This window comes from Eublepharis macularius, chromosome 18 (assembly GCF_028583425.1).
Source record: "Eublepharis macularius isolate TG4126 chromosome 18, MPM_Emac_v1.0, whole genome shotgun sequence".
Taxonomy (NCBI): Eukaryota; Metazoa; Chordata; class Lepidosauria; order Squamata; family Eublepharidae; genus Eublepharis; species Eublepharis macularius.
Genome location: NC_072807.1, coordinates 22,209,886 through 22,231,562, shown reverse-complemented (window position 1 = coordinate 22,231,562; position 21,677 = coordinate 22,209,886). Strand labels below are relative to the sequence as shown.

The following is a 21,677-nucleotide window of genomic DNA, read 5'->3' as shown; positions in this document are numbered from 1 at the left end:
TCATTTACTCTGTCTAGGAACTAGATAAAGAATGCATATCGTTTCCATTCTGCAGTCACTCCATTGGCTTCCCATCCATTACCAGGCTCAGTTCAAGGTCATGATGACTATCACATACAAAGCCCTTCACAGCCCTCATATCTGTGTGACCCCCTGCAGTTACACACGTGCTTTCGCTGTTATGGCCCCCACCTTCTGGAATGGTCTGCCTGAGAAGGTCAGGAAAGCTCCTACTCTACTGGCTTTCTGCAAACTATGCAAGACTGAATTATTCAGGAGGGCTTTCAACCCAGATTGTAGGGCTGTATCATAAGAAGCAGCTCAGAGAGATGTTTCAGTAGGGACAGGGTCAGGAGTCTATACACTTCTCTGCTGGATTCTGTCTGCTGATGTAGGCATGCGCCTACTAGGGAATTTACACGTAGCTAAACATGCCGTGAAAATTCACTATGCTTTGTTCAGGAAGATTTCACCTTTATGCCTGTTTTTCAAATTTTCTGCTACCATGCCCTATTGTATCTCTTTCACTTAATGTCCTGTTGTCTATTACTGTATTTTGTTCAGTGAATGTTCCAATTGTTGATTATGGCTGAATCTACACATACCGGCACAGCACTAAACTGTCGGAATGCCAGCGTCTTCCTGACATGATTTCCGACATCATTGTGCCACAAGAGTGGCATCGTGGCGCGATGATGTCAGAAATCATGCTAGGAAGATGCTGGCATTCTGACAGTTTAGTACTATGCTGGTACGTGTGGATTCAGCCTAGATTGTATTTCACTTGTACTATGTAATCTGGCTTAGAACTTAGTGAGAAAGGAGGACTACGAATGAATGAATGAATGAATGAATGAATGAATGAATGAATGAATGAATGAATGAAATAGACAGTGTATGAAGGGGGTAGTAAATAAAAGCAATTATAAAAACTAAGAACAATATATGGAAGAGCAACACCTCATGGGATTTTCAAGGGAAGAGATGTTCAATGGTGGTTTGCCATTGCCTGCCTTTGTGTAGCAACCCTATACTTCCATGGTGGTCACCCATCAGAGTGGACCCCACTAGATTTTGAGAACTGATGAGATTCGACTAACCGGGACCATCCTATGGCGACTAAGAATTGTTTCCAGGCAACCAGACAAGCATATATTAAAAAGTTGCCATCTTATAATATTTCTTGTGGGCCTCAAGTGACTAGCAAAGGTATAAACAAGTAAGAATTGTATTGGACTAGTAACATTCTCATTTTATTAATAAGGCAGATGCAATTATGCCAAAGAGCAAAAGTTTCAAAATGAATAAGTTAATTTGACATCTGAAAAGTATTTGCTTTTCCAAGTGGGACACGAAATCTTAATGGAACAATGGAGTGTTTCAATTTGATCTCTGTCGTATGGTGCAGAGATGAATCCTGTAAACAAGTAAAACTTGGTCGTTTGAAAGATCCAGTCTGACGTGGCGCATCTGCAATGTTTCTACACAGATACACTTTGAAGCTTTTAAATCTTTTTTTTTCCCTCCTCCTGTTACAGTAACGCACTGCAATGTAATTGCCTCTGTGTCTTTGAAGAGAGACGTTGCTTAATTGCACCAAGGAAAGAAACTTCTGCAGGAATTAAATTGGTTCCCTTTCTGTTTCAAGTTTTCTAATTGATGATTTGCGGGTGGGGTGGTTCCTGTCCTTTGCTGTTAAAATGAATTCAGTAAATGTAAAAAATTGAGTGAATCACTGTAAGCGCAGTATAACGTGTCACTACTGGTTAACATGTGCGGAAGGGATGCTTATACATTCCCAAATCTACTGACTTTTCTTACAAATGTCTGATTTAGTGATGCAAAATGAAGACAGAGTTGAGGCAGGAAACCAGAGCACCCTGAAGGACACAGACAAGCAGCCTACGGCAGTGGAGTTCAACCAGATGGGAACAAGTCAAAACCACACTAAAGCAAAGATACTCATTTGGAGGAGCTGTTGGAATAAATAATGAAGAACGGCAATACCATCGTGGAGGGCAAACATGAACTCACAGAACTCAGCATCTCAGAGCTGAGCAAATATTTGCCACCAGTTTGTGTTTTGACAATCAGCCATTGGCATTCGGGTTTTCTGGAGGTGAGGGGCACCAAAGAGCTCCCCTACAGATTACTCCAGGAAGCAAAACAGATCAAGATCTGATTGTGTTTTCAGGATGCACACCATCCAAATACTAGAGGATCACCTCTGGGCATTATGAAAGAGAAATGTTCAGAATGCATGTGTGGAACTCCGCCCTGCCCAGCCCTGGCATCAAATTTTAGGCATTTGCAATAATTTTGCTTGCAACAAAAGATCTCAGGTTCATGAAATAGCTCTATAGATGTAATGAAAGTTCCCCCAGTTACTTCTCCTTCTCTCTTTTTTTCTCCCTCTCTCTGTCTAGTATCCTTTGCTTCCATCACGGCCCCTTTTAAATAAAGCAGGCATCCCACCTGGCTCGGTGGAGCACCAGAAGCAAAATGGGGAGGGAGATCGGTGTCAATCTAAAGCAACAATGGTGTCTTCCACATGTCCTTAATGAGACAGCCTGCCAACAGAACTTTACTGCTCGCATATTTATTAAACAATTTTGCATTTAAAACTTTGAGCGGGAAGTCAACTGTAGAGAAGGAGTACTATGTATGCCCAGTTTCTACAGAAGCTGAAAGACAGGACAACAATATAGCACAATCCTGCATGCACTTAAAAAGGAAAGGAAAGAAAAAAGAAAAGAAAAAAGAAAAGAAAGTTGGGTGGGAATGCACCAATGTCATTTGTAACGAGGTGCAGATAAAGAACGTTTTTTTCTGTTTGGGGACCTTTTTTTCCTGCAACAAACACCCACAAAACATGCATGAGGACGATGCATGTGGAAGGTGAGTTCTCAAAGTGGATTGGGAAGATGTGGCTTTGGGACAGGGAAAACCCGAAAAAATTGGAGCTTGTGGAAATGGCCAGTGTCACTTCCAGTGCAAACCAGTTTTAAAACAAGAGTTTCATGTGGATTTTAGTTTAGTAGCACCCTAGAGTCCAACAAGATTTTCAGGGTATAAGTTTTTGGAGCTCTAATTCTCAAATACTTATACCCTGAAAATCTTGTTGGTTTCTAAGGTGCCACTGGACGCTAATCCTGCAGCTCTACTGCAGACCAACAAGGCTACCCATCTAAAGCAGAGTTCCAGGTGAATCATATAGCATTGCACCAACATGATGGCATCACTTCCAAGTTCTTGCCAAAAGTGAGATCACAGAGTGAGCCTGGTGCCATTTGTCATGACTCCTTCCCTTTGTCTCTCAGGCGTTGCCAGTAGCAGGTTGGCAACCCTACATCCCACATCCCAGATGGAGTAGGAAGGGGAAGAAATGAGAAGAGGATGGTAGGTTTGCCATTTGCCTGCCCATGGTGGGCAACTCCCGCCCCAGACCCCAATCCTCTGCCCTTTAGAAATTGAGGAGCAAGGGGGGGAAGGACGTCCATAGTGATGCCTCAAGACTTCCCCATGTTTCTATGGTCTTTACTAGAGATGGGCACAAATCGGAAAAAACCGAACCATGTGGTTCGTGGTTCATCAAATTTCACGAACCACGAACTTTCATGAACCTGCCTCTGGTTCGCGAACCGGTTTGTTTAGTTTATGAAAACGTCACATCCAGGTCAGAAAATCGTCATTTCCAGGCCAGCAGAAGTTCATTTCTGGGTCAGCAGAAGTCCATCCCCTGTTGCCTAGGAAACTGATTGATTGGCACCAAGCTGTCTGAAGTGACGAATCAAAAAACAAACCAAATGAACCAGCCTAAAAGTTCATGGCAGTTCATCAGAAATGAGATCTGATGAACTGTGGTTCGCGAACCACGAACCGGACTGGTTCGTGCTTAATTTTGGTTCGTGCCCATCTCTAGTCTTTACCATAGAGGTTGGAGAAAATTCCTTGAGTGTCACCCAGAAAGGCCATCACAGTCAGCCCATACTCCACTTTCCCCAGGCACCACCCTCAAAAACTCCTGGTATTTGCTGAGGCAATGCTGGCAACCCCACCACCAGAGGGGTTGCACCACAGTATACGCATTGGGAAGACAAATCTGCATCCATTTCTCCTTGCTGCTTCCAGCCACTGCAGCACTTTATTTTTTATGCAGAAGGTCCCACTCAAGCTCTAAGAAATTTGCAGCCATTGAGGTCCTGACAAAAGATGTGGGAGGGTTATGGCGGAGGGGGTTGTACATTTAATTATTTGTAGGGGTCATTTTGTAGAAAAAGAGCTGGAGGAGCTCATTAGCATAACTCATTAGCATGTGCCACGCCCCTTGCCATCACCAGAAGTGTGTCATTGGTATAACTGATTTGCATATGTCACGCCCCCTGACATCACTTATTCTGGCTGTTTTGGACCCAATCCTGGTCATTCAGGGCCAAAATTAGGCCCAAAATGAAAAAAAGGGCTGAAAATGGCTGAGAAAAGGCCCAAAATTGTCAGGATCGGGCCGCTGATGAGTGAGGGAGTGATCCACCACCTGTAAGAGGCCCGGTCCAGGTCGTTTCAGCCCCAATCCAGGCTGAAACGGGCCCAAAATTGCCGAGAGTCAGGTGCCTGGGGCCACCTGACGTGACATCTTTGGGGAACTGATGGAACTGTGTTCATGTGTGTTCCCCCTTGAAATGAGCCCTGATTATTTGTATAGAACATAAAATCGATTATGTGCACATAACTGGATTAATTTTATTTGTATACTGCAACACACTTTTTTATGTCTTTTGTTTTCTCAGCCTCTTTGGTGTACTCTATCTCTTTTGGTTGAATATTCTCCCTCTCCTTTTTTGGGTGCCGTTGAGGTCCTCACCCCACAAAAATTTACCCTCTCCTCAAAGCAGCTCTCGGGGAGACTAGTTGCTCACTAGGTCTGTCCATCCTGGCATCTTTCAAGGATGCGTTTTCAGGATGCCAACTGAGTTTCATAGCCAAATGGCTTCCGTTTGAAAATTTCTAGTCTTTTGGGTTCTGTGTTGCACTATTGTATTCTTCTGCGCTTCAAACAGTACTGAAGAGACAAACAGAAACACCTTCAAAATAATCCTTTTGTGGACTCATTTTTTTAAAATAATCTTGGTACTCTGAGGTAGCTTTGAATCTGCCATTTAAAACCATCAGTGCTTGCAGACATTATATCCATTTAACAGGGTGCTTAAATCAATCAATCAATCAATCAATCAATCAATCAATCAATTAAACACAATGCCCTGAAGCCAACTCATAACATTGCAATCCTATGCAGAGAAACCCTTCTAAAACCACTGGATTCTGTCTAGGATTGTGCAGTAAAGCTTGCACCAGACTTAGAACAACTAAAGTTGGACCAAGGACAAAAAGATCCATGAGTCACAATCATTCAAATAGAACTTCCAAGCATTCAAAGAAATCCGCACCTCCTATCACTGCAGATTTTACAACAACCCTGTAAGGTAGGTTATGATTATTATCTCCATAATGCAGATGGGGGGGATTGAGTCTGAGAGAATGGGAGCAATTCTAAGCAGGCCTACTTGGAATGAAATCCCACTTTACTAAACAGGACTTGCTCCCCAAAATGTGTTCTTAGGATTGCAGCCAATAGCTTGCTTACTTCCACTAATTTCAATGGGCTTAGACTGGAGTAACCCTGATTAGGTTTTCACTGTTAGTGAATTAATGCAGCAGCATGATTTGAATCAGGGACTTGGTTCCACGGGATCTCACTTCGTCTGGCAAGGGTGGCCACAGCATCCTGATCTGCTCTTTTGCAACAATTCTTTTGCAGCCCAACAGCAAAGCAGGTACCTCCATACAAATCTCAGGACTCGTCTTGAGGATGAGAGAGAGAAAAGCCAGCCAGCCAACAGGGGTCTCTCCAACTAGTTCCATGTCCTCTTACCTGGAGAGTAGAGAGAAGTATCTGCAAGCCACTAGTTTCGTGCTCAGCCATGGTGCTATGCCCACTCACTCCCTCTCTAAGCAGCGGACCACCGAGAGGGTTGCTAAGCCGCTTTGCTGCTGTCCCCGTCTCGTTTCAAAAAGGGAGAAGCTAAACCCAGGCTAAAAATCAGAGCAGTGCAACTCTAGACCTCCACGCAAGAGATATATGCACACACACGCCCCAGCCCCGGTCTCCCGTCCCCTTGTGCTCCCCTACTGTGACGGAGAGATTAATTCCTATATAAAGCATCCGAGGGATTAAGCAAAGCCCTCTGTGAAAGGTCTGGGTGTACAGTGTGCGGCTGGAGGAGTGCAGGGTGGGTAGCGATGGCAGCTAGAGGAAAAGCAGAGAACGCAAGAACCACAAACCCACTGGTCCGGGTAAGCCCAGGGGAGGAGGCTGAACCACAGGCCTGGCTGCCTGACAGACATTCTCAGCTGACCCACTGATCAGTTCCAGAGAAAGCCCTCAGAGGCTACTCCGCTGTGTCCACTTTGGCCCTTGTGAAATTGGAGACACAGTGCAGATAGAGGCGGCGTTTGGCACCGGCATGGCCCAGCCGGAGAGGCGCAGTGCAGAAAACTTGACATGCTGTGGGTGTTAGAAGCTGCTTGTTAACTCAACCCTGACTGCATCTGTTCCATCCAGTGCAGCAGATCATACCATTAGCCAGGAAGCCAGAAGCAAGGAACTCGCACAAATAATCAGCACCACAGCAGGTCAATTTCAAAGGTTTTGTAAAAAATTATGAAGTCTCATTGAATTCAATGAGATTTAATTATGAGCATGCATACGTAGGATGGCACAGTAAGTCTCCATGTAGTACATTTTTTAAAAAATTGACAGGCAGTCTTGCTAGAATTGTAGAATAGAGGTTTCTTTAAAAAAAATACATAAAATCATTTTAGTAAAGATGGATATTGGAAGTTTAAACCGTCTCCCTAACAAACCCCTCAACGGGGACTTTTCCATTCCTCTCTCTTTCCATGCTGCCTCCAACTGTTGATAACATAGTTCATGTCCTGCAGGGTATTTCTTTCCACCTTTCTTCTCTGCTTTGTTCTCATATCCTTTGTTCTGTGAACACCTAACATCCAAGCCTGGATATGTAAGAACTGCTGAGCAATGCTATCCCCCCCCCCTTCCTTGCTCCAGACAATTATGCCTGGCGAATAAGCTCTGAAAGATTACAGACAGCTAAAAAGAATCCAAATGAAAGCAGATCCTATAAAAAAGAACACAGACTGTAAGTTCCTTGGGGCAGGGATCTGTCTCTTTCACTCAAGTCACCCTGGTGCTCCATGAATCTTCCATAATTATGTTCCAATCCAGCTGTCTTCTAGTTAGTGAGTCCATCTCCTCTGCAGAATGGCTTCACCAGCACAGGCAAAAGAGGTACCAAAGGAAAGTTGAGAGGAAGAGAGGAAGAGCAAGGGTGAGATGGTTTGTCTCAGAGGTAAAGCTCTTAGGAAGTCCCAGGTAATCCTGATTCCTGACATCTCCAGTGAAACAATCTCAAGCAGCCAGTATGGTAAAATACCATTACCATCTTAATCAGTCTTGGTGGTTTTAACCCATCTTTTGCCTAATGACTCAGACGTGGTTCTCCTGTCACCATTTTATCTTCACAATAACCCTTGGAGACAGGAGTTGGCCTGATTATCTGGAAGCTTCATGGGCAAAATGGAAGTTGGAATGTTCTGATTAGGTGCCAGATATGGACCTGATGTGCAATTAAAACTCAGAGCCAAGCTACAAGTGACGCCTGACACAGGTTGGACACGTCAGCTTCCCTCAAGTTTTGATAGGAAATGTAGGCGTCCTGGTCTCGCAGCTTGGCTCTCCGACTGCTGTCCAATGGACTTTTCAACTGTCACTTGTCCAACATTCTGCCAAGCTGCCTACATTTCCCATCAAAACTTGAGGGAAGCTGACAAGTGTCCATCCTGTGTCAGGCGTCACTTGTAGTTTTGCTCACAGAGAGCCAGTTTGGTGTAGTGTTTAAGAGCAGCAGGACTCTAATCTGGAGAACCAGGTTTGATTCCCCACTCCTCCACTAGAAGCCATCTGGGTGACTTTGGGTCAGTCACAGCTCTCTTAGAGCTCTCTCAGCCCCACCCACCTCACAGGGCGATTGTCATGAGGACAATAAAAATTACACTTCATAAACCGCTCTGAGTGGGCATTAAGTTGTCCTAAAGGGCGGTATATAAATTGAATGTTAAAAAAAGATTGCCATTTTCTTTAATTACTAGCTGGGCTTCTGCTCTGCTTGGAAATATGCTACATCGACAGTGACTCAGATTTGTGCTGTTGATGGTGCTTTTTACACAAGTGACATAATGTACAGTTGTGGATAATAAGCTGCACCCAAAGCTCAAATGTTTGCATTCCCTTTGTGCATCTCCTTTTGCAGGTAAGTATTCCAAACATGCAATGTCTGAAGTGCAGGAATGGTGAAATTTCCAAAAAATTGTAGTATAATGGATCGGAGGACATTTTTGTAAAAAGAACACATTTGTTGTGTACTCCACTCTTTATCGTATATATTACCTTGCTCTTACTGAATTTCTTTCTAGTTTGGTTATTCCATTCTTTTTTGTACTGTGTATGACATATCTTGCTTGATCCTTTTCTTTCTTTCTTTCTTTTTCTTTCTTTCTTTCTTTTCTGCATTGTCTGTCACATTTGTGACCCTAGTCCTATTCCATTCATTGCTGGATATCTCCCGCTATTGGATAGTGTTATCTTACACTGTGTAATCCACCTTGAGACTCAGCAAGAAAGTGGGCTGTAAAGTAAATAAATAAATAGAAATAGAGAAAGCGGTTTTTCACATCCCTGTGATTCCACTGAGGACAATTTACTTACTTCTTTTCAGGGCTTTTTTTCTGGGAAAAGAGGTGGTGGAACTCAGTGGGTTGCCCTCAGAGAAAATGGTCACATGGCTGGTGGCCGGTGCGGAGGGCAATCTCAACTCCCCTCTGTCTGGAGATCAGGGGGCGGGGCCACCAGCCATGTGACCATTTTCAAGAGGTTCTGGAACTCCATTCCACCGCGTTCCCCCTGAAAAAAAACCCTGCTTCTTTTATACCCTGCCCTCCCAAAGCAGCTCACATCCATTTTCAGCCCTGTGAGTTAGGTTAGGCTGAGAGTGTGTGACTGGTCCTCTCTTGGCACCTTTTCACGAAATAGTTGCCCACACTCTGCCAAGAAACTGTCCTACAGATCTGGTCCCTCCTACCAACCAGGCAGAATAAAAGAGAAGCGCCTCAAAACCATGAACTCTGCGCATTCTGCAAAAAACTGACTCAGAGAAATTAACAGCACTGCCAATTATCTTCTAGGGTCAGTCTCCCACACTTTGTCTCTAGTGGCACGGCCCAACGAGAATGAATAAGAAGAATTTTAAGTAACAACTAGGGGGAAACCAAGGAATAATATTCTGTGGTGAGCAGTGGGAAAGAAAGGCAGAGAGAGCCATTGGAAAACATATTTTATAAGCCCTGCCAGCACGCAGTGCACTGGAGTGATTAATCCACTGACGGAAAATGACTTCGGAGCTAATTAAAGGCAGTTTAAAGAAACTTCTTTCCCTCTGCTGCCACCCCATTTTTATTCTGTTTCTAGTGATAATTGTACCTGTCAGGAAAGCTGGGTGAAACTATCCATTTCTAAGACGCAATTTTTTTCATAAGAACTCAGAAGTAGCATACACAAGGAGACCAAATAGCCCAGCTAGGCATATTTTTGTGGGGATTTTACAGAGCCTAAATATACATTTACAACTCATTTTAATTTTAGTGTCTGGATCTAGACACTTCTCAGTCCATGTTTCCCCACAAAATTGCCAATATTTCAATTGTACCTCTTCCCCCTGCCCCAGTTTTGTTGTTCTCCAGGTTAAGAGCTGGTTCATGTGTGCATACAGACTCTTTGGTCATTGGATGGCTGACCAGTTATGGCTTGCAATTGTGAGAAGAGGTTGCCTCAATTGGGAAGTAGACGTGAGGCCATTTCCTATTTTCATGTCCCCAACCACACCCAGACAAATTTCTGGAAACAGAGGAGGAGAAAAAGCTCACCCCAGATCTCATACAGCTTTTCTAAAGATGTTTCCAGCTTTTATCCCCATCTGGCCATGTCCAAGCAAACTTCCTTCAACAGAGGTAGAGTAGTACAGTCCTTTCTGCCACCTCAGAATTCTACCATTTTGTTCTTCTGTGTGGATAGTTCAAATGTCATACTAGGATTGGTTTCTGGAAACTTATTTATTTATTATTTATTTATTATTAAATTCATAGTCCACTCTCCCTGCAAGTGGGCTCAGAGCAGATAACATCAGGTATAAAATACAAAACCACATACGGGATAAAACTGCAATTAAAATTACAATTCCATAAGTACAGCATTAATACAGCAATTCATACTGCCCAACCCACATAATCATATTCTGTGAGAGGAGATGGCTGCCTATTGAAGGTGAAGTAGCTGAAAATCGGGGTGTGGGGGGATCAAAACTGCCCTCCACAGGAAACCAACAGGATAGCTCGCCCATGCCTCAGCCATATGCCTGGAGGAACATCTCTGTCTTACAGGCCTGGCAAAATGATAGCAAATCTCGCTGTATCCAAGTTTTGAGAGAGAGAGAGTCCCATCAGGTCAGCACCAGGGCTGAAAAGGTCCTGACCCTGGTTGAGCCCAGGTGGAAGTCTTTGAGGCCAGTGACCACCAGCAGATGTTTATCCACCAAACATATCCGAGGAACATATGGTGAGAGGCGTTCCTGTTGATGTGGACCCTTTGCCTTCCTCTGAGGGATCTCTGAGAGGTGGACTCTCTCTGTCCTTCTCTCTCTGAGGGATTCTTTGAAAGGAGGACTCTCCTCTGAGAGGTAGTCCCTTTGCCCTCCTCTGAGGGATCCTTTGAGACACAGACTCTCTCTCTGAGGGATCTCTGAGAGGTGGACTCTCTCTCTGTGTCTCTCTCTCTGAGGGATTCATTGAAAGAGGACTCTCCTCTGAAAGGTGGGCCCTTTGCCCTCCTCTGAGGGATCCTTTGAGACACGGACTCTCTCTCTCTGAGGGATTCTCTGAAAGGGGACTCTCCTCTGAAAGGTGGTCCCTTTGCCCTCCCTGAGGGATAATCTGAGACACGGACTCTCTCTCTCTCTGAGGGAGTCTCTGAAAGGCAGACTCTCCTCTAAGAGGTAGTCCCTTTGCCCTCCTCTGAGGAATCTACAGGGCCTCCCCATTCCAGCAGATTTGGCAGAGGTCAGGACTCCTGATTCCAGCCATTGCAAAATGCAATCCTTCCAAGTGCTTCATCTCATTATGTTGCATGAAAACATTTCCTGGGAAGATTCTGAAATTGTGGGTATTTTTCTCTTACCAAGATTAGCTCAAGAAATATCTAGATGTTGAGTGTGGCTCTTAAGATGTGGCACAGCTCCCACGTACGTGGGTGTGCAAAATGAACCATTTGATGCCCTTCCTGGCATGTTAGAGATGCGGAATTCTTCTGATACGTCTAACAGATTCAGCTTCACCAGAATTATACCTTGTACTTGCACCAATATGTATGACTGGGTGTTCCAATGTGATGCCGCTTCAGACAGACGCTCAATCTTCAGCTCCAGATTCCGGTTTAAACTGTTAAAAAGGATTCTGGTTTAAACTGTTCAAAAGGGACTGCATCAAAGCCCTCTGTCTGTCCTGCATCACCCTCTACAATCTGAGAGCCAAGCTACAAGTGATGCCTTACACAGGTTGGACACTTGTAAGCATCCTGGTTTTACAGCTTGGTTCTCCATTACAGCTGCAAGACTAGGACGCCTACATTTCCCATCGAAACTTGAGGTAAGCTGACAAGTGTCCAACTGGTGTCAGGCGTCACTTGTAGCTTGGCTCTCAGAACAACCTTTACATCTACTCCATTTCAGTCATTGTAGCCATGGGAGGTAGACGGTTCCATGATGTGTCCAGTTGTTAAAGTCGTTAAAGCTATGGGAGGTTTCCCAACGGCAAGTTGTAGAGCAGGACAAGGAAACATGCAGCACACTGATGCTACACAAGTTCTGGTTTTTGGAAACACCTACGGTTCTACAAAACATTTCTTGCAACAAATGGGCCCTTGGCCAACATCTTCTTTCTTCAATATATATTATATATATAGCAACGCTCTCGAGAACAACAACAACAAAATGTGCACATATAAATAGCTCTCCAGGTGTACACAATGAGCCCTTGTGCAAATCCAGGAGAAAAAGGAGGGGAGAGAATGGAACCCATCATCATTTTACAACAACATTCACTTTTATGAACCCATTTTTGTCAGCTCTCTCCGCAGTCAGATTCAGGTATCGATCTTCCCAGTATTGTTAACTCATAACCAGACCATATTTGAAAGCATAAAAGTTTAAGAGGGATCGTAAAGAAAAGACAGATGGCTTTGACGTGTCTCTTCTTGCAAGTGGGGGAGTGGGAAGCATAAATCTCGGTCAGGTTTGGAGGGGAGGATTATGCACATTGAAATTAATTCCTGGCCATGTCCGTTTCAGAGGACGTTTCTAACCTGTAAGTCGTAGGACCGTAAACGGAGGGGAGGAATTAAGTCACAGGTCTGGAAAGTAACGGATCAAGAGGGGCCAGGGAGTTCTCTCTCTTTCCCTTATGTTAGAGAAGTAAGCGGAGTAGCATTTATTCATATATCCTCCATTCTAACAAAAGGTTTGTTAACAAAAGCAAGGAGTTTGGGTGTCCTTTGAGATCCTGGACTGCTTTTTGAAAAACCAGGTGCTGCGTTGTTTACAAATGATTTTCATCTGTTGTGGAGACATTGAGACGGATCTGAGCTTGTGGTCCCATGCAGCACTAACCACTAGGCTTGACTACAGCAAAGCACTCAAGATGGGGCTACCAACTGAGAGCGGGACCACAAGTGACAAAAGGCACAGGTTGGACACTTGTCAGCTTCCCTCAAGTTTTGATGGGAAATGTAGGCATCCTGGTCTTGCAGCTTGACTCTCTGACTGCTGTCCAATGGACTTTTCAACTGTCACCTGTCCAACATTCCGCCAAGCTGCCTACATTTCCCATCAAAACTTGAGGGAAGCAGACAAGTGTCCAGCCTGTGTCAGGCGTCACTTGTGGTCCCACTCTGAGAGATCTAGGAAGCCTCTGCAGGTGCAGGATAAACCTGCAAGCCTTCTGGCTGGTGCAGGGCACTAGGATCATATTCAGCCAGTATTGCACCAGCAGCAATGGATAAGATTGTGATTATGGTTATGGTTATGGTTATGGTTATGGTTATGGTTATGGTTATGGTTGTGGTTGTGGTTGTGGTTGTGGTTGTGGTTGTGGTTGTGGTTATGGTTGTGGTTGTAGTTGTGGTTGTTAAAATTTATAGTCCGCCCTCCCCGCAAGCAGGCTCAGGTCGGATCACAGCACACAAATAAATACAATAAATAAAAAAGAAAAATCACAGATTCATCGAGTCCAAAATCCAAGTTCAGCGGCACAAAATACGGCTCCACCACATAAATTCCCGATGTTCCTTGATGGGATTCCCTTCACCCTTCCCTTCAACCCATATAAGGAGAAGAGAGGGGGTGGAGGTGTGAGTTGATACTCAGCTGGTCACTGCTCATGTGTGGGGGCAGATGGTCATATTGCCCCCCCACTGGTAGGAGACCGTCAGGGAGGCTGATTTAGTGTCTCTAAATGCTGGCCTCAACCAAATGCCTGGTGGAACATCTCTGTCTTACAGGCCCATAAAATCATGGCCCTCTTTTTCAATTTAGCTGACCACTCCAGAGACAAGCACTCTTCAATTGCAGCCAAAAGATTATTAGAAATCAGCAAGTCTGCAGTGTAAAGAAGGAACACCCAGAATGACGTACAAGAAGGAGAACCAATCACCAGCCTCCCTGGCCAACTGTCCCCTCCTCAGAATACACCACACAGCAAATGGAGGGGGACAACCCAGTTTACGAAATATCAATTCACCTATTTAAAAAATGCCAAACTATTTTTTTAAAGTTTTTAAGCAGTTCTCTCAAATAGGAAGCACTTGGCAATGAAAGCATTTCCAAAAGATAGAAAAGCTTTAGTATCAGATTGTTTTTTAAAAAATCTTTTTATTACCTTTAAAGTACAGGTAACGGTGTTAAGTAGTGCAACTATGCAGGGCTCCCAGTTGCTTGAGAGAAAGGCAGGCTTATCAATTTTGTAAATAAATATGGAATAGTTATGCACCCTTTCCCCCTGTCTATGTCACCCCAATCTAAACTGAAGCAACAATTCTCGCAATTTGTGTTTTCGGGCCAATCAGGATCTCTCGTATTCATCGCATCCATTTTGGCCATCTGTAAACCTTGTTTCTTCCTTTCCACCTCCATTCAAATTTAAACTGCAAGCACCCTGGGACAACGGCAACCTTGTCTTTTTGTATGTGTTTTTGCCATGAACTGGACAGTGCAATATTCATTATATTTTTGGATGGGTGAGTTGTATTCAGTCTAAGGGGGTGGCGAGCGTGCAACTGACAGATTGCCTCCAAGCTGGGCTTGTTTATTTGCTCAGGAATCCCTGAGGTTGTTTCAGAGGGCAGCAACTGTCATCCTTGATCAACAGCTGTTGCGTACCTGCTGAAAGAATTCCGGAGCATTTTAGCTCAGTTTGAAGCGGTGCAACTGTGACGGAAGAATCAAGAGACCCCTGACCTTTGGGGAAATACTGCTGCCCTCTGCTGGATAAAATGGAAAGCACTTTCATCAGCGTTGGAAACAATGACTCAGCATGATAATTAAGCTTCTAGATTTGTGCCGGCAACTTAAAGTTTTGGAGCCCAAAAGGATTAGAGACCCCACGAGCTGGTGGTTTGCGAGCTTCAGCTGACTGGCTCCTCTACAGCAGCTTTACAAATCTCCATCCCTGACTTGGCCACTTGAGTTGCCTTGTTAAAATTTTGTAAATGCAAGCTCCTATCATTGGTATCCTTAAGCTTGAGCACCCTCCCCAAGGGCTCTAGAATGCATTAAGTCTTTGGGTAAGTGTGGGGTCGGGGAGGAGGCAGCATGTTGTAACCCAATTTTGTCAGATCTTGGAAGCTAAGTAGGGTCGGTACTGGGGTTCCCATTCTCCTAGTGGAGCGAGGAATTCCCCACTCCCACCTTTTGCCAGCCCGCCACCACTTACTTGGCAGGCAGGGGAGGAAAGGTGAGGAATGGGCCTCCAGAGCGCGCTCCTGGGGCCAATGTGATGACATCATTGATGTCATCGTGCTGCGCTGAGAGCGCTCCCCGCACTTTGCAGCAGGCTGATTTAGGCCCCAAATGGGCTGAATTAGGCCCATTTGGGGCCCAGATTGGCCCACTGCGAAGCACGCATGCACTCCCCACTTTGCACAATGACATCGCTTCCCAGAAGTGACATTATCATGCTGGCACAGGACCACATATGCGTTTTACATGCGCACAAGGAGAACACCAGGAATGTGCAGAAGGTAACCACTGGGAGGGTAGGTCGACCTGATGACCCTAGTCAGTACCTAAGGGGAGGAGAACCATGAAGGAAGACTCTGCAGAGGAAGGCACATCACCTCTGCTTCTCATTTGCCTTCAAAGGCCTTGCAGGGATCACCATAAATCAGGTGTGACTTGACAACACCTATGCATATACCTAGAGCACCTACTCGTCTCTAGTGGACATGGCTCTCGGTCCACGCATATGAACACTAAGGCACTGAGCTCAGTCTGCCCACCATACACTGAAGCTGTTGAGACTTATTTTGAACTGTTAACACATTGTCAGACAACTATGTTTTTTTGTAAAGGTTAAACCGCGGGTCTGCAGCCTATGCCACCACAGCTGAACATGGAACCAAACAGGGGCCTTTTTTTTTTTTTTTACAGAAAATGAAATCTTTCTGTTAAAGTACATAGGTGAGGTGCTAAAATATCCAGTATCTGAGCGGAATGGCATATAAAGATTTTTATCAGACTAAAGCAGGAGTTCCCAACATGGTGCCCGTCGACACCTTTCCTGGTACTCACATGGGGACAGCTTAAGCACTTGCCCAGCAGGGCTTCTGATTGGCCATTGGAAATGCAATTGGCTGGGTAGATTAAAATAACGTTTCCGTGAGAGTGGCCACCACAATGTTGGTTCTATTCTCTCTCATTCCTCCTTCCCAGAGAATTTTGTAAATTACCTCCCCTTCTCCCGCAATCCGCCTTCCTGTTAGGGTTGCCAGCTCCTCCCTCTCCTAGTGGGAGGGGGGACCTTGCACCTACAGGTAAGATTTTCCTCACGGGAGCAAAGCGTCCGTACACGTCCAGCACCAACACGATGATGTCATTTCTGGGAGTGTCGTCATTGCACTGGCTCTTGGGGGCCAAATCGGCTCTAAGCATTTTCATGACTCACATGATGTTGTCACACCTGGAAGTGACATCGTTGCACTCCGCCAGAAGCATGCGCACTGCAGGCTTGCTCGGGAGGCATTTTGCCTCCTGGGTGTATTCCCCACACCTTCCTCCCCCCCGCCCCGCTTGCCAGGTGAGTGGTGGTGAGGGCCAGAGGCGGGGAGCATGGGATCCCTTTCCCCCACTGGGGGAATAGTCAAAACTAGCAAACAATGCTAAACCCAGTCAATCCAAAGAGTACAAAAGTGGGACCAGCCCACCTGGGAAACGATGACTCAATAAATCCTACACAAAAGTTTCTATTTATTACTAATAATATGTTTATTGCTTTTCCAGCTGAAGCCATAAGCCATACAAACACCAACAAAATATGAACTGTACACTTGAACATGCCCAATTCACATAAACATAACTCATCATTATCACTTTAAACTATCTAAAAACTCATGAAAATCTTTTTTCTTTATCACCGTGGCTAAAAAGGAAGCCACTATAGCAGAGGTTTGATTGTCAGGAAAGTTATCAGACAATATTGCCCAAGGAAGGAAGGGAAGCTTTTCTTTTAACATAATAGGAATAATAAATCTCTCTCTTTCCTTACTCCACTTAGGGCAAAAAACTATTATATGATCCAAGGTCTCTAACTTTCTTTGTCCACAGTCACAAACTCGTTCAGAATAAGGGAGTCCAGAGAAACGACCAGAAAGCACTTTAGAGGGGAAGGAGTTAAGTCTAGCCAATGTGAAGGCTCTGCGTTGAGCTGGAATCTTTAAAGAATAGCAATAAGATGGAATAGCCTCTGGGGGTGAAAGTCCCAGGGATAAGCCCGAACATGTACGTCTGGCATTTCTATTTATAACTTGTGAACATTGGACACTTCATGCACAAGTTGTAAATAGAAACTTTTGTGTAGAATTTATTGCGCCGTAGTTTCCCGGGTGGGCTGGTCCCACTTATGTACCCACTGGGGGAATGGCAGCCCAACTTCCTGGAGGGGACTCCACCTAGGATTCTCCGGTCCCTATATCCTCCTCATAGGTGGGGAAGGACCTGGGACTTACCAGGAATCGTCTTGGCACAAGAGTGCTTTTTGCACGTGTGGACTCACGGCAAGGCACAATGACGTCACTTCCAAGTAGTGACGTCATCATGGCAGTCACAGGCATGCACCTGTGCTTCGCGGGGCTGCCAGTTCAGCTTGTTTGAGGCCAAAATTGGCCCCAACAAAGAGCAAGAGCACACTTGCGGCTGGCATGATAATATCATTTCCCAGAAGTGACACTATCTCCTCCATTTTATCCTCACAACTACCCTGTGAGGTAGGTTAGGATGAGTGTGTGTGACTGGCTCAAGATCACCCAGTGAGCTCCCATTGCAGAGTGGGGATTTGCACTTGCATCTCCCAGATCTTAGTCCAATACTCTAACCACTACACTGCACTGGCTTCACATTTTGTGGTTGCATCCACCATTCTGTGGCAGAATTCCAAAGATGCCCATGGGATCAAAAAGGTTGAAGACCCCTGAAGGTCTTCTTGGAAATGCTTTACAGAAAGCGAAATGACAGTGGTGAACAGTTGCCAGTAATGCATGTTCTAATTTATGCCAGTGCACTAAAACTATTGTGCAGAGTGTTGCTGGTTATATTTATGATTTATTGCGAGACCTTGGTGTGCCACTTTGTAATAAAGACTTGCAGCTATCAGTGTTTGGACTGTGGAAACTTTGTGGATTATTAATCAACATGTCAATTATCGATGATGCTAAATTGTCTGTTTTCAGTTAAGCAAATGCGCTTTCTGATCCTGGCTCCTTGTTGATCTCTTCCTCTGATGTTTGATGTAGTTCTGCTCTTTCATTGTAGAAGGTCACAGACTCCTGAAGTAAAATGGGAAAGTGAACATACAAGAGGGGCACCGTGGAGTACAGAAACCTGTTCTCCTGATGTAAGCTGGGCAGAGCTTTCAGACATGTCTAAAAATCTATCATAGGGATCCTCAATCTTCTTGAGCCTGTGGGCACTTTTAGAATTTTGAGAACAGGGAATTGGGGCCATCACAAAATGGCTGCCATGGAGGGCCAGGGCTAATTCTAAAATGTCTGCCTTAGGGCAGTGAGACCAATCACAAAATGGATGCCATGGAGGGCCGGGGCTAATTCCAAAATGTCTGCCTTAGGGCAGTGAGACCAATCACAAAATGGCTACCATGGAGGGGCGGGGCTAATTCCAAAATGCCTGCCTTAGGGCACTGAGACCAATCACAAAATGTGGGGAAGTGGGAAGCCAAGCATTCTCCTATTAAGAAGTTCAACTGTTTCTAAGTTCTCTGCTCCAGTGAGTGGGAGAAAAGCCAGGGCTGGTTCATTGCTTTGGGGAAGAAGCAAATGGACACCAAGTAACCCACTGGATGGAACTCGCATTGAGGATCACTGATCTATCAGGCTTTTTTTTTATCCCACCTCAAAGCTCATAGTAGTGTATGTAGTCCTCAATCCTCCCTTTGTTTTGTCCTGGCAGCAGCACTGTGAAGTAGGAGAGGTTTAAGGTTATCCAGTCACATGTGTGGCTGAGAGTCTCTCTACACAAGACATCTTACACGAGTAAGATCAAGTGAAAGATCTTAGAATTGTTCTCCCATTGTGGATACACATACACCACTAGGGAGACGGAGTACACTTGAATATAAGATCATACAGAAAGTAAATCATTTCAGAGTCCCCATGTAAGATTCCTTGTGCAGAGAGACTCTCAGTGGGGATTTTAATCCAAGTCTCCCCACTCGTGCCCTCTAACCACTGCACCACTCGGGCTGTCTGTAATAAGAGGGAGCGGTTTGCTGCAGCAATCCTTGGCATAATAACAGGGGGCATTATAAGCATATCTCAGTGTTTTATCTGTGAAATGGTGGTGCCGGAAGCTTTTTCTGGCAAGGAGACAAGCCAGCAGGGCAACCTTTGATAAATTTCTGGGAGCCCAACTGCTATTCAAGGCACACAATCAAGACCCATAAGAAAAACTGCAAACTTTAGATTCTGCCTGACCTCTGCCGAAGTCTCTTGCCCTTCCACCGAATCATACCCAACCTCTTCTGAATGGGAGCAAACTCTGCCTTTGGAGTCCAGACTCCTTTTGGGATTCCACTGCCTTCTATTACCGCTGCAAAAACATTAATTTTATTCCCTCCGACAGCTGTATTAGACCATTTCACTCTCGGCTGGAAGCATGATGGAGCCTGAAACGGGGGAAGCAAATAGCTAGCCCAAGTTGCACGGTAAACTCTGATTTAATGTGGATCGTGTTTTTATTAATGCTGCAACGTTTATTGTGTATTTTAAGTCGTCATTGATTTTTATTAACATAGGCATTTTTATTACCAGCGCTAAATAAAAGAGTGTGTTGTTTACTTCCCCCTCCCCTGGTTGCAAACTCTAGTTAATTTTATGGAAGTGGTTGAGGAAGCTGAAGCCAGAGTTCTCTGTTCCCGTTGGGCTCAAAGCTCGTCAGGGTAAGTCCGTAAAAGACAGCAGCTAGGCTGACGTAAAGATATAGGACTCATTCCTGGCAGGGAGGATTTTCAAATTCCTTCCCAAGAGGAATTCTGCCAGGAATAAACCATTGTTATGAATCATTTTTCACTGCGGGATCCAGGATTTTGCATAAAAGGAGGGAGCCATAATCAATACATTTTTGGATGTTTATTACCATGCAGTAATCAATATCCAAGGAGCAATATAAAGGGCAACACCTCTCAAGTGCTTATAAAATCTATTGCTCATCACAAACAGTCGCACATCTATGCAAGAGATGCAGAAATTCAGAAGGGAAGGATGTAGAAAGGGACACTTGACACAGCAAAATTACAGACCAAGATCCAAGTCTTTCCCTCCCTCTCATTCCATCTTTCCTTCTTTCTATCCTTGTCATTCTCTTCCTCCCTTTCTTTCCTTCTTTCTTTCCATGTCTTTCTCTCCCTTTTGTTTTCCTTCCTTCTTTCTTTCCATGTCTTACATATTTTCAATAAAAACATTGGGGTTGCCAGGTCCAACTCGGAAAACACCTGAGGACTTTGGGGGTGGAGCCAGGAGACTTTGGGGGTGGTGTCTAGCAAGACTGTGACATCACTTTTGTTATGTCACTTTCAGGTCAAAGGTCACGTGATGGCTCTTTCCAAGCCCCGCCCCCTTTGATGATGTCACTTCCCACATACTGAACCAAAACTCCACCCATTCCTGTGATGTCACTTTCAGGACACTCCCTGAAAACCACCTTGTCCTCTGAAGTCACTTCAGTGCATCATATCTTGCGTCTCTCAAACTTCTGATGTTTATTCTATGTGGCTCCTCCATTAAGCAAGTTTGGCCACCCCTGGTATAGAATGTCGGACTAGGATCTGGGAGACCAAGGTTTGAATCCCTGCTCTGCCATAGAAACATGCTGGGTGATTTGGAGCCAGTTGCTCTCTCAACCCATCCTACCTCATAGGGCTATTGTGAGGATAAATGGAGGAAAGGAGAACAATTGTCCTATTTCCAGGTTTTCTCCACCCTCAGTACTTTCCCCCCAAACCTGCTTTATGTCGATCTCTTTGGAAAGAATCTAGTTCAAGCTTGTTCACATTTGGAAGGAACACTGCATATTTTCCTACCCTGTAAATATCCTGCCGACATCAGCACCATTTTTTTGAGCTCAGCTCCTTCCAGGAGCCATTTTCCCAGCATTTCCGCCCCTCCCCACACACACACACCCCAAACCAGACAGCTTGTTAGACTTTTTTAATTGGCAACTGCTAAAGTACTATAATAATCTATTATCATTTAATCTATTTAAACTTTCGATATTATAGTTACAGTACAGCATGAAAAAAGAAAAAATGGTCAGTGAATCACCAAGGCAGAGCACACGCCAATGTGGAGCAGGTGTGGAATGGAGAAATCAGGGGAAAGACACAAGAAAGGGTGTAGAAAACTCCCCACACATGGAAGCTCTGTCATCGTGTGCGCCTGTGCATTTGCAGTAGCAATGAAAGCAACACGGCACATGGAAGCTGCCTTTATTTTGAAACACTGTTCAATTGTGTCCACCGACATCTGAAATTACGTCTTTGGGATCCTTCTAAAACTCACAACAGCTACATCTCAAGGAAATCCCCTCATTGGTCACTGCAAGCCTGTACCAGAGAAACCAATCTCTGTTCGCATAAGTTAATCAGGTGCTCCTTGTCACTGGAGACATCTTGGAAAGATTCATGGGACGCACATGCAAGCTGGGGAGGAAATATAC

The 21,677-nt window shown here is 44.8% G+C and overlaps 1 protein-coding gene across 1 annotated transcript in view; it reads right to left on the bottom strand.

The window, feature by feature from the left end:
* The window catches only part of AGBL1 (AGBL carboxypeptidase 1), a 433,907-nt gene extending 427,858 nt beyond the window's left edge, over positions 1–6,049 (bottom strand). Inside the window, exon 1 of the mRNA XM_055003103.1 lies at positions 5,930–6,049. Within this exon, the coding sequence (XP_054859078.1) occupies positions 5,930–5,980 (51 nt within the window). The 5' untranslated portion in view covers positions 5,981–6,049. The remainder of the gene's footprint in view (positions 1–5,929) is intronic.
* Positions 6,050–21,677: the final 15,628 nt, after the last annotated feature.